At 33.2% G+C, this 14,372-nt stretch overlaps 1 protein-coding gene across 1 annotated transcript in view; it reads right to left on the bottom strand.

Moving 5' to 3' along the window:
• LOC114347902 (TELO2-interacting protein 1 homolog) overlaps nucleotides 1–14,372 on the bottom strand; it is a 71,145-nt gene that overhangs the window by 12,604 nt on the left and 44,169 nt on the right. The window contains exons 11-12 of the mRNA XM_028298556.2: nucleotides 13,384–13,672; nucleotides 2,659–2,968 (exon numbers count right to left, since the gene is read on the bottom strand). Of these exons, the coding sequence (XP_028154357.2) occupies nucleotides 2,659–2,968; nucleotides 13,384–13,672 (599 nt within the window). The remainder of the gene's footprint in view (nucleotides 1–2,658; nucleotides 2,969–13,383; nucleotides 13,673–14,372) is intronic.

The raw sequence follows: 14,372 nt of genomic DNA on the forward strand, positions 1-14,372 counted from the left end.
TTTTTACACTCTTTTGAATGGCGGTATTACATTTTTGAAAAATTTATATATACAGTGTGAAAGAATTGAAAAAGAAACAACATATTTTTACATAAAAAAAAACAGTAAAAACATAAATTCTGGTAAACCGATTCTTCCGGTTCAAGACCTCGATCTTATACATAAAAAAAGAACCTATATACCAAATTTGGTTGAAATGTGATGTCTCGTTCAAAAGTTATCGTGCTATTAGTCACATATGTATGGTCGCCATTTTGAATGCCCGTCATTTTTGTAAAAGGAACAAAAACTGAGATGGCCTCATATCTAAATTTTAACTTTTATATGTGTATTATATGTGGTTCAAATTATATGATTCTACCATTAAATGCACAATAATTCTTATAATATTGGCACGAATCTGCCGCACATAGGTACATGTCAAGATACGTTATGCATTTATTAAATGGTAATTAACATAACTAAAAAGATCAAAATATTTCCTGAAAAATATTTTTACGCTCTTTTCAATGGCGGTATTAACATTTTGAAAAATTAATACATACAGGGTGAAAGAATTGAAAAAAAAAACAACGTATTTTTACATAAAAAAAAAACAGGTAAAAACACAACTTCTGGTAAACCGATTCTTCCGGTTCAAGACTTCGATCTTATAAATAAAAAAGAAGCTATATACCAAATTTGGTTGAAATCTGACGTCTCGTTCAAAAGTTATCGTGCTATTAGTCACATATGTATAGTCGCCATTTTGATGCCCGCTATTTTTGTAAAAGGCAAAATCTAAGATGGCCTCATATCTAAATTTGAACCTTTATATGTGTAGTATATATGTGGTCCAAATTATATATTTCTATCATTAAATGCACAATTGTTTCATATATCGGCTGCACTAGGGATGCCTTCGAGATAATACGAAAGGAGTATGAAACAAAATTAGCCCTTCAATTTTTCCACAGAATTTTTTAAAGTTAGGAGAAAATACATCGCTTCCATTCGCCCCCGTATAATGTCATCTAAGCAATTTTTGTTGTTGCCGGAATAATAACAAACAATATCAATACATGTACCTACCAACCGATGCAACAATCTTGAAAATCGGAGTACGAATAATAAAGTTATAAATTGTCAAACTTACTCAAAAATTTTTATTGGCGGAATTGTGTGCCGGTGAGTGTAAATGTAAAATTACAAGTAAACTATTGTGAACAGAAATCATTTTGTTGCAATGACACCAATATTTATAAAGTTAGTCACTAAAGAACATAAGAAAGGTAACTAATATTGTATGTGAGAAAACATGTAATAAATAAAAGTCATTATGTAATGAATATAAAAGTAAATTAATATAAAAAATCAGAATTAATACTGAGTATGTATTTCCTCTTCCGCATTGTATTACACTTTCCACGCGATCCCTGAAGGACCTTATTATGTTTCTTACTGATTCCTGAAGAAACGTGTCCCACTCATCATTTAATACAGTTTTTAGCTCCGCCACTATCGATGGTGATGGATTACGGACCCGAACCATGCATTTGAGCTCATCTCATAGGTGCTCGATGGGATTCATATCCGGACTCAATGGAGGCCAGTTCATTGTTATTATATTGGTGTTGTGCAGGTAATCTGTGCTTGTGTTATCATGCATTAGCATGAAGTCATCGCCTATCCGCTGTCAAACCCCCTCTGCGACCACAACCGCATAGGAACATAATTTCTACTTTTCTTTTTAAAGACATAAGACCCCAAAACATACACCAACCACCTTCATAGCTCACTGTTTCGGCACTGCAACACTCGGCAAATCATTCTCCAGTCCTCCGATACGTACATCATCTTCTGTCATTGCTGCACACGCACATTCGACTCTCATCAGAGCATATAACTCTGCTCCATTGGCGAAGGTCCCAATTGACGTGTTATCGGGCAAACTGAAGCCGAGCTTATTTCGAACGTGTGTTCAATTTGAGCCCCGTGTTAGCTCGTCTGGGAGTCAAAGTGGCAGCCTAAGTATTCTCCTCACTATCCACTGGGTGACAGGTGACAGTGACACCTCGTACATTCCTCAATGATTGTTGCAACGCAACGCCTGTCGCGTGCCGATTCCGCAAGGCACTCAGTACAATGAATCGATCGTACCTCTCTGTCGTCGACTGTAGCTACCAGTGACGGTACCTGATAGCGACGGTAAGTCCTCGAGACTGCAGACTGCGTTATAAGTAGGCGACGGGCGACAGTCCTCTAACTATTGTCCTCTCGTAATAACGCAATTACCTGGGCAGCATTTACTAGTGAAGTATCCATTTGAAAAATGTACACTTACTGCACTTCGAATAAACATCAACGTTTGAAAAGCGACTGAAACGACCACCGGCAAATTCATAGAGGTCTATATTGCGTAAAACGTGCTCGTTACAATGTTCGCTGCATTCTCTGTCATGTAGAAGTGGGCAAATTTTACAACACGTTGCCAATTTTTATAAAACAATTATTTTTTGGAAGCTCTATGATAAACATGTTTTTTTTTGCATTAGTTGTTTTAATTCAAAATAACACAACATAAAATTACTAAGTATAAACTGCAATTCATCGAGTGAGTCGATTTTTTGCTCGCAAATGTAGTAATAGTAATCTCAATAATTCCAAAATTATACTCACTTTGTAGTTCTCATCCTTATAAATTCTTTCGAAACTCTTGCTAGCACCATTAAAAGTTTGAAGCTAAGAGTCATAACTACTGGCAAACCAGTCTCATCAAATCTGCTGACCAAAGGAGACCAAATTAGATGCACTATGGGCAAAAGTTCGTCTTCATAATCTTTAATAATTTCAATTCCATCTGTTAGAATATCTAATACTAATATTTTTCGTGATTTTATTGACGACGGAAGAAAATGTAGTGACTGTTTTAGTATCGATACGGTTATCTTTATCCTTGTCGGTGGATCTGGCTTTTTGTACTCTTCCTCTTAAAATGAAAGATATTAGATTAATATAACGTTAGGTTAATAGACAGAATAGCGGCAACAAAATTATTAGATATAATAGACAGAAGGACAGCGGTATGCGGCTCGGATGATCTTCTACAAATGAAATTTAGATGCCGCATAAACAGACAGAAGAACAAATAGACAAAGACAGAAAAATACCAAGTTTTTTGTAAAAGGTGTATATTAAAATACCCTAAATAAGGGTCACAATACAAAACGTTTTCGGATTAAGGAATCCATCATCAGTTGGACGAAAAGTATTATTTATTATTGGATAGACAGTTCCGCCCTTGCTCAATGACGGGAAAAAACAAGCATCAAAAATACACAACATATATTTGCCAGATTGTCATTAAAATTATTAGATTGATTGTCATAATATAAAATCACATTTTTTAACAATTTGTAATTAATTTTTTAGCTGAATACAAGAAGTTTTTAATATAATATATTACAGTCCATTCTATCAGAAGTTTGTCCATAACATTTGGTACCTTCGAGCCCGAGAAGCATAAAATTGTGTCCGATCGAACCCGATGATTGAGACAATGGTCTAATAGATCCAGATGGGTATGAAGATTATTGGTTTTTGAAGAATTTATGATTCAGCCAGATTGGATCCGCTCTGCCGATTGAATTAAATGTGAGGTTTTTCCATTTATTATCTTGATTGTTCTTTGTTTATCCTTCATATTTATTTCCTTTCAACAAAGTGCCAATAAATTATTAGATTTTTGAGGATTTTGGGGTTCAATTAAAAATTTTGATTTTGCGCATTGAATAGTTGATTTATAACCTATAATTTTATTTAGCTAAAAAATAATTACTTATTAGATTGATTTGTACACCTTTGTGTGTATGCAAATATGTATTTGAGTTGATTTGGAGTATTAGTTTGTGGAATGCTATACGATTTCTGATTATTATTAGTAGATATTGCTATTATTATTGGATTTATTTAAATATAAATGATTATAGGACCATAGCCAATATTCGGCTAAGTTTGATTATTAGATAAAAGACAGATTTAGATTTGACTTTTATTACTTGATTGCTTAACGTTGATTTTTGAGTTCGTACAATTAAATAATATTATTTGCTACGTATTTTGATTAATATAAAGCTAAAAATGCCTATGAAAGCTTCTGATTTTCGTCAATTATATCGCAAAAGAGATATAATTGAACAAAGATTAAACAATTTTATTAAATTTATAGAGTCGATGACAAATATCGCGATTAATGATTTAAGCGAAGACCATTTTTCGCAGATAGAATTGAATACAGAAAGAACTGAAAGTTTGTTTACTGAATTTGATGAAATCCAAATGTCAATTGAATTAAATTGTCAGGATCAAGATATTCAACAAGAGTATGCGAAAAGACAACGATTAGATACTATATTTTCAAAAACTTTGTCTAGAGCAAGAACGATGTTAAAAAGAAAATGTTCCGATTTATCCAGTTCACAGTCGAAAAGGTTAGACATAAGCCATGAATATAGTGGATTAGAAGGTGTCAAATTACCTCCTATTCAGTTACCTGTCTTTCATGGGGACTATTTGAAGTGGATTGAGTTTAAAGATACTTTTGAAGGGTTAATTCATAATAATAAAGTATTGGCAGATATTCAAAAATATCATTATTTACGTGCGAGTTTAAAAGGTGATGCATTGAAAATTATACAAAGTTTAGATTTTTCTGCACAAAATTACAATTCTGCATGGCAGACTCTATGCAACAGATTTGACAACTCTCGGATGTTAGTAAACAATCATTTAAAAGCTCTTTTTGAGATTGAAAATTTAAATAAAGAATCTGCATTAGGTCTTAGAAGCATGATAGATTCAGTTAAAAAGCATTTATTCGCTTTAAAATCACTTCAACTACCGACTGAACATTGGGATGCTGTTATGGTGTATTTGGTAAGTGGTAAATTGGATAAATTTAGTTCTAGGGAATGGGAAAAAAGAAAAATAGATAATTCTTTGCCAAGTTTAAACGAATTTCTTGAATTCTTGAAGAATCGTGCTGATTTTTTGGAAACTATAGAGTTAAGCAATGTGACAAAACCGGATTATAAATCTAATTACCAAGATAAACGCTCTAGATCTCTGCTAACTAGTAAAAGCAGAAGTTGTAATTTTTGTAAACAAAATCATTTGATTTACCTATGTGAAGAATTTCTTAAACTTTCAGTAGCCCAAAGATGGGATAAAATAAAACAATTAAATTTATGCCGAAATTGTTTATGTACCGGACATTCCTACAAACAATGTAAATCGTTCGGTTGTAAGATATGTAAAGCCAAACACAGTTCTCTTTTACATGAAAATAAACCATCTGATATTCATGTTAAAGAAAACAGTTCAATTAATTTCAACCCGAACAATGATTCCGAGAATGAACCAAATAAAGTTAAGTTGTCAACTAATACTTCAGAAAATAATGTTAATAGAAATGAGATTGTTTTAAAAAATAATTGTTCAAATAATGATTATGTACTGTTGAGTACTGCTAAAGTTAGAGTATATGATAGATACGGAAATACTCATATCGCACGAGTAATCCTAGATTCAGGGAGCCAATCATGTTTTATTACAGAGGATTTTCTAAGTAAACTCGATTTAGACACAAATAGAGCAAATATTTGTGTTTCAGGAATTAATAATTCCGTTTCATCTTTAAATAAAAAATGTCAATTAAAAATTGGTTCTATATTAAACAATTTTAAGTCAAATTTACATTGCATAGTGGTGCAACAGATTACTGAGAATTTGCCATCTTATACTTTTAATGTCTCAAATTTCTCAATACCCCCTAATATAACTTTGGCAGATGATTCATTTAATGTAAGCAGTAAGGTAGATATGTTACTTGATGCTAGTTTGTTTTGGGATATAATGTTAGTTGGTCGCATAGATCTTGGAAAGAATTTACCCTCCCTCCAAAATACGGTTTTTGGTTATATTGTGGTTGGTAAAATTCCATATCCAACAAAAAATCATATTAGATGTCATTTTTCACAAAGATTTAGTAGTGATGATTTACAATTAGAGAAATTTTGGTCTGTTGAAGAGCCAAAGTCTCATATTTCTTATTCAAAGGATGATGTTTATGTTGAAAATCATTTTAAAAATTCATTTTCTCGATCAGAAACTGGTCAATTTATTGTTAAAATTCCCTGGAAGGAACATCCTTCTGTCCTAGGTGATTCTAAACAATTAGCTGTTAAAAGATTATTGTATTTAGAGGATAGATTTAAGAAATGTCCCGAACTTAAAAATGGTTATTTAAATTTCATGAAAGAATATTTAGATTTAGATCACATGTCAATTGATTATAATTTAGATGCGGAAGGCACCACAGAACCTAATTATTTTTTACCACATCATGGTGTTATCAAAAATGAAAGCCTGACAACCAAACTCCGTGTTGTTTTTAATGGTTCTGCCCCATCGACTAATGGGAAGTCATTGAATGATATCCAATATTCAGGACCAGCAATTCAAAATAATATTTTGAGTATTTTGATTAGATTTAAACAACATGCAGTTGCTGTTGTTTCCGACATCAGCAAAATGTATAGGATGATACTTGTTCATCCCGATGACAGAAGAATGCAAAAAATTGTCTGGAGGAATAGTCCTTCTCAGCCAATTTCAATTTATAATTTAAAAACCGTAACATATGGCACTGCCAGTGCGCCATATCTAGCCATTAGGTGTATCCAGCAATTGTCATTTGATAATAAAATCAAGTTTCCTGAAGCAAGTGAAATTATTCTGAGAGATTTTTATGTTGACGATCTCATTACTGGATTTTCAAGTGAGGCTGAAGCTATTAAAAGATGTGATGAAGTGGTCAAAATATTGAAGTCAGCTTGTTTTAATTTAAGGAAATGGTCTTCAAACAGCCAATTGGTATTAGATCACTTTAAAGATTATTCCGATCCTTTAAAAGTACTTAATTTAGGAGATCACGAGTGTATTAAAACTCTTGGTATTCAATGGTCTAGTAAGTTAGATATTTTCAGTTTTCATGTTGAAAACCCTGATCTTTTATCAAAAATAACGAATCGCACAATGCTTTCTGCAATCGCAAAAATTTATGATCCCTTAGGTTTAGCCAGTTGTTGTATAATCCTAGTAAAAATTATGATTCAATCTCTTTGGTCGTTAAAACTTGATTGGGATTCCGAAGTCCCCTCTGATTTGTGTGATAAATGGAAAAAGTTCCAGTCTAAGTTATGTCACTTAAATGATTTAAGAATTCCACGGTGCGTTCTGAGTAATAAACCTAAAATAATAGAATTACATGGATTTAGTGATGCTTCACAATACGCATATTGTGCAACAATTTATACTCGATGCATTGATTCACAAGGTTCTATAAATGTTCATTTGTTATGTGCTAAGACTAAGGTCGCCCCAGTCAAAATATTGACTATTCCTCGATTAGAATTGTGTGGTAGCTTATTATTGGTCCAACTTATGAAATCTGTTTCAGATTCTGTTACTTTTCAGTACACTCCATATTATTGGTGTGATTCACAAATTGTTTTGCATTGGCTCAATAATGACCCAGCAAACCTTCAAGTTTTTGTTGGAAACCGTGTTGCAGAAATTCAAAGATGTACTACAATTGAAAATTGGAATTATGTTAGCTCGTCTGAGAATCCTGCAGATATTGGTAGTAGAGGAATTTTGCCAGACCAATTAGCTCACTGTAAGCTCTGGTTTAATGGCCCTCAATTTTTATCAACAGATTTTGATAAAACTAAGTTCTATGATTTACTTGATATATCAAACCTTCCTGAAATGAGAAAGAAATCTAAGGCATTAGTTTCTATAAAAAATGATTTTAATTCACTTTTTTATAAATACTCGAATCTGAACAAATTAATTAGAATTATGGCTTATTGTAGAAGATTTGTTAATAATTCAAAGTCAAAGTCTAATAGTAGAAGGTATGGCCCGATTTCAGCAATCGAATTTACTGATTCAGAGGTTTTTCTTGTTAGATTAGCTCAGACAGAAAGTTTTGTTGAAGAAATTTCATTATTAAATAACGGTAAAGACCTTTCGTCAAAGAGTAGATTATTACCTTTAACGCCTTTTCTAGATGAAACTGGATTATTGAGAGTAGGAGGACGTCTTAGAAAATCTTCTAGGAATTATGATGGGAAACATCCCTTACTATTAGATAAGATTCATGTTTTAAGCAAACTAATATTGAGACATGAGCATGTGCAACTTCAACATGCAGGTCCACAACTCTTGTTAGCGACAGTTCGTCAAAAATTTTGGATAATTGCGGGAATGTCCCTAGCTAAAACAATTGTAAGGAATTGCATTAGATGCTATCGGTTTAAACCCAAACCTGGTTCTACGATTATGGCTGATTTGCCAGAACATCGTGTTAATATATCACAACCTTTTTTCATAACTGGATTAGATTACGCAGGGCCAGTTACATTAAAGGATAGAAAAGGTCGCGGATGTAAAACGTATAAAGCGTACATATGTTTATTTATTTGCTTCGCCACGAAAGCAGTACATTTAGAATTAATTAGTTCTTTGACATCTGAAGCTTTCATGGCAGGCCTTAGAAGATTTGTTTTTAGACGCGGTAAACCCGGGCATCTGTATTCAGATAACGGTACAAGTTTTGTAGGTGCCAAAAATGAACTAAAAATTTTGTATGATTTCATTAGAAAATCAGAGGATGAAATTGTCACCTCTTGCGCAGCTCAGAATATTATATGGCATTTCATTCCTCCTAGTACTCCAAATTTCGGGGGATTATGGGAAAGTAATATAAAAGGGGTAAAATATCATTTATCTCGTATTATTGGTCAAACCCTTCTAACTTATGAAGAATTCTGTACATTTTTAATTCAGATTGAAGGCACTTTGAATTCACGTCCTTTATATGCTCTATCATCTGATCCTAACGATTACACTCCTTTAACTCCCTCACATTTTTTAATCGGAAGACCGATGACCGCTGTCCCTGATCATACGTTTCAAGGAGAGATAAAAATAAACCAATTGTCCAGATTCCAACTGATTCAGAAATTGTTGCAAGACTTTTGGAAGCAATGGTCAAAGATTTACCTGAATGATCTCCAACAACGTCATAAATGGAGAAGTAGTACTTCCACCATTCAAGTCGGATCTTTAGTGCTCTTAAAATCTGACAATTTGCCCACTTGTCAGTGGCAGTTAGGAAGAATAGTGTCTGTTCACCCTGGTGATGATGGTGAAATTCGAGTGGTAACTGTTAAAACCGCTCATGGACTTTATAAACGAGGAATAACTAAAATTTGTCCATTACCATTAGCTGAGACTTGTTTCTAGTGTTCCTCATTAACTTAGGTGATTTGTGTTTGAACGGTCTTGGAGCTGTTCAAGGCGGGGAGTATGGACGAAAAGTATTATTTATTATTGGATAGACAGTTCCGCCCTTGCTCAATGACGGGAAAAAACAAGCATCAAAAATACACAACATATATTTGTCAGATTGTCATTAAAATTATTAGATTGATTGTCATAATATAAAATCACATTTTTTAACAATTTGTAATTAATTTTTTAGCTGAATACAAGAAGTTTTTAATATAATATATTACAGTCCATTCTATCAGAAGTTTGTCCATAACATCAGTGTTTAAAAGCCCTAAAATTAAGTATAACCTAATTAAATGAGATAAAAGTTAAAATTGACAGAGGTTTTAAAGAAAAAGAGGCCATACTTAAAACCTCTGTCAATTTTAACTTTTATATCATTTAATTAGGTTATACTTAATTTTAGGACTTTTAAACACTGATGATGGATTCGTTAATCCGAAAACGTTTTGTATTGTGACCCTTATTTAGGGTATTTTAATATATACCTTTTACAAAAAACTTGGTATTTTTGTGATTTATGGTATACAGACAGGAAGTTTATTTTCCTCGTGGAAAGACAGAAAAATTAAACCTGGACAACCTGAAAAATCCAGAAATAGAAAAGCGATTTTAAGAAGAACTGAATAGAGAACTGCTAGAACAGAGAAAGGAAACAATGAAAAAATAATGGAAGTAAAAAGAATAACATGAGAAACGGCTAAAAGACTCATAGGAATTTAAAAACATCAAAGAAAAGGACATTGGCTTGATGAAGAATGTAAATAGGTAATAGATAAAAAAATTAACATGCAGTGCACTCAAAGAAGAACACGAGAAAGGCGCGAATAATTTGAAGAAGAAAGAAGAGAGACAGACAAAATATGCAGAAGAAAGAAGAGGAGATACGAAAACGACCAAATACTAAGAATGGAGCAAGATTTCAATTAGGGTGACACTAGAGGAGTATATAAATTCCAGAAACAACTCAGAGAGGGATATAAACCACGCACTAATCTTTTAAGAAATACACAAATTATCAGTGACGAAAAACTATTTCGAGGGTCTGCATGCAGTACCTGATTTCGAGATAACAGAAGATCAGAACCAGAATAATGAATTGACATTTCCACCTACAAGACAGGAAATAATAGAGGCCATTAAAGCACCGAAGAATAATAAAGCCCCAGAGATTGACACCAGCTGAAATTATTGGAGGACGCAAAGTGAGTGATAGATTCCATAAAGTAATAGCAGACGTGTGGAACACAGAAGAAATTCTGCGAGACCGGAGAAAGCAATTATATGTACACGTACACAAACAATGATTATAGAAAAACTTAATCAAGAAAAATAAATGGATGACAGACGACATCTTGAAATTGATAGAACAACGTCGATTGATAAAATCTAATGAAACAGAATATAGACACCTGCAGAGAAGATAAAAAAGGAGATCAAATTAGCCAAAGAAAAATGGATGAGAGAAAGGTGCGACGAAATGGAGGATGTGATATCTAGACACGACTTATTTAATGTACACAAAAAACTAAAAGAAATAAGTAACATATTTAAAAACGAGTTTCCTCTGTAGGTACTCGTTGACAATAATAACAAAATTATTGTAAATGAACACGAAATAAGAAAAGAATGGCAGTTGTATACAGAGTTGTTTGAAGATGACAGGAATAATATTGCCGAATTCTACCAAAACTGTACTGACGGCCCAGAAATTATGAAGTGCGAGGTAGAACACGCTATAAATAATGTTAGAATTAGAAAAGCTTGTGGTCCAGATGATACATCAATTCAGTTGCTGAAACTAATAGAGGATGATAACATAAATGTAGTAGTAACAATTTTTAATTCAATATATAACACCGGAGTGATTCCCACAGATTGGCTCAAATCCATCTTTGTCGCAATACCTACAAAACACAATGCGAGAAAATGCTCAGAATATCGATTAATTAGCATAATGAGCCACACTCTTAAGATTTTCCTAAGAATACTTCACAACAGAATTAGACGCAAATGCGAAGATCTCGAAGATACCCAATTTGGTTTTAAAAATACTATGGGAACTAGGGAGGCACTTTTTGCGCTTAACATCCTATTACAAAAATGCCGTGACCAAAGAAAAGATGTATTTGCATGTTTCGTGGACTTCGAAAAGGCATTCGATAAAATGTTAAAATTAATGCAAATATTGAAAAATATCGGAATAGAGGACAAGGATATTCGTGTCATTAAAAATTTGTACCTACTGGAATCAAACTGCTATCGTAAAAATTGGAGATCACTACACCGATGAAATCTCCATACAACGAGGAGTCAGACAAGGTTGAATTTTGTCGCAAACATTGTTCAATGTTTACTCGGACCAGTTATTTAAAAAGGCACTTGAGAGACAGCCATATGGAATAAAAATCAACGGGGAACTACTTAATGTGATTAGATATGCAGACGATACAGTAATTCTGTCAGATAATATTGAAGGACTCCAAATTCTGCTTGATCGTATTCACGAGGTAGGAGAGGAAATAAGCATTAAAATCAACTCAAACACAACCAAATTTTTAGTGTTTAGTCTTGACCCACATCCCGATGCAAAGCTTCAATTAAACAGAGCCCAAGTTGAGAAATTTCACAAAATGACATATTTGGGAACTGTGATAACGGACCAACTAGATCCAGACATAGAAATAAAACGTTGAATAGCAATGACTAAAATTACTTTTATGAAAATGAAGTCATTTCTTTGCAATAATCATCTCAGTTTAGAACTAAGACAAAGTATGGTTAAGTGCTATGTTTGGTCCGTACTTTTGTATAGTGCAGAAGTGTGGACGCTAAAAGTATCAATCATGAACAGAATTGAAGTATTGGAAATGTGAATTCATAGACGGACGCTGAAAATACCCTGGACTGCAAGAAAAATTAATGAATAAGTACTAAGGAGGGTCAACACAGATAGAGAACTGCTAAAGACTGTTAAACATCGAAAAATGTCTTATCTGGGATATATAGTGAGGGGAAGTCGATCTAAAATATTACAACTGATCCTTAAAGGCAAAATAGAGGGCCGTAGAGGTGTAGGAAGAAAACAAGTTTCTTGGTTAAAAAAACATTCGTGAATGGACTCAGATATCAAATGCAGGACAATTATTCCATATTGCAGAAGATCGAGAAGCCTTCGCAATGGTGATCGCCAACGTCGGATAATTCTGATATGGCACGTGAAGAAAAAGATGTGCAATCCATAAGAAGGGGGACAAACTCAGCTACAAAAACTATAGAGGCATATTCTTATTCTGTGTGAGTCATAAGGTGTTTACGTGGATCTTAAACCGGAGATTAAGTAACTATTTAGTCTCCTATGATTTGTTCACAGAACAAATCATAGGAGAATACCAGGCCTGATTCAGAACAGGACGGTTTACTATAGACCAGCTATTCAACGTAAACCAAATAGCTGAAGCCTGAGTGCACGACATAGATATCTACCAAATATATTTAATTATGCAAGAATTTGGTATACCAACGAAGTTGGTAAAGTTAGTTCAAGCCACCATGATTCATACAGAAGCGCAAGTACGAGTTCAAAATCAATTGACAGATCCCTTCCAGATAACTAAATAACTAAAACAGGGATATGGGCTGACTCCAACTTAGATTAGATTTTCTTCTTAGGTGACACTATCAAACCCAACAACTGTGTCTTTCAGTTAGCTAAAAATGGGAAACGACGACATACGCAAAGAAAGCTGACAACAAATACTTAATTTTAAAACGAAAAAAAATAAACAAAAAACAACAAGTAATAATAGAACTCTGAAAAGATAGCACTGGTATTACAGTAGTCAGTAAACCAAAGAAGAAAGAATAAAGGACTCAGTACATAAACCAATACAAAGACAAAAGCAAAAACATAAAAAACAACAATAAAATATAGTTTGACTGGAAAGCTGTCGTGAAAAATTAGTTCCTAAACCATATATTTACCTTCCACTTCCTCAGTATCCATTTTTAACTGCTCTTCTTTTTTGAGTCTATCCTCTTCGTACATCTCTTCGGCGGTTTTTCCCATAATCTCATCTGAGAAATTATCTTCAACTTTATCAGCGCCCGTCACTTTGAAGTCCTCGACTTCCTTTATTTTTTCCGCTTTGGGCTTGATATCCTCGTCAATTATTTCGACTGGCCACCATCTATTTATTACTTGGACAGTGACTTTAAATACTTGGAGATAGGAGTTGATGTTTATGCCAAAGTCATTGAAACTATCGATCACCTAAAAATAAAATATTGATGAATTGAAGTGTGTATAGCAACATAATGTATGTATACCAAACGAAATACAACGGCACATTAAGAGACATACAATACAATATTTTAATGTGATTTTTAATTGAGCTCTTTTTGATTAATAAATATTTTATATGCTTCTTTGATTGCAATGAGTTCAGCTGTGAAAATTATGTTATATTTACAGACTGCCAAAGCATTGTAAAGAAACTGAAATACACGGTGTTTCATTAATAATTGTCCAGATAGTAACTGAAGAAACCTTAGCACAAAATACGAAGATTTAACCTAAAACGCTTAAATAAAATGTGGTTCCTTACTGAGTTACAGGGTGTTTTATCTAAAAATTTAAAAAGTATTTTTGCTCAGCATTTTAAAACTATTCGACGTATTCTTTTCACACTTGGCATAAAGTGCGACTACTATACACCCTACTAAATTATGATAAACAAACGTTTATAGCTACTACCAGAGGCGTACGACAGGGGATAGTGAATGGTTGACCCTTCTCAAATTCTACGCCACTGAAGGAATTACTATTTTAGTGCCATTTTTAGATTCTCCAGTACTTTCTACGTACATAATATACTCTTCATTGGTAACGATAAAGTCATTAGTTTTCGAGATATTTGAAGTTAAATATGAAACGGCACAGTTATTTTGATTAATTTATGATATGATTCATA

The sequence above is a fragment of the Diabrotica virgifera genome, chromosome 1 (assembly GCF_917563875.1).
Source record: "Diabrotica virgifera virgifera chromosome 1, PGI_DIABVI_V3a".
Classification (NCBI taxonomy): domain Eukaryota; kingdom Metazoa; phylum Arthropoda; class Insecta; order Coleoptera; family Chrysomelidae; genus Diabrotica; species Diabrotica virgifera.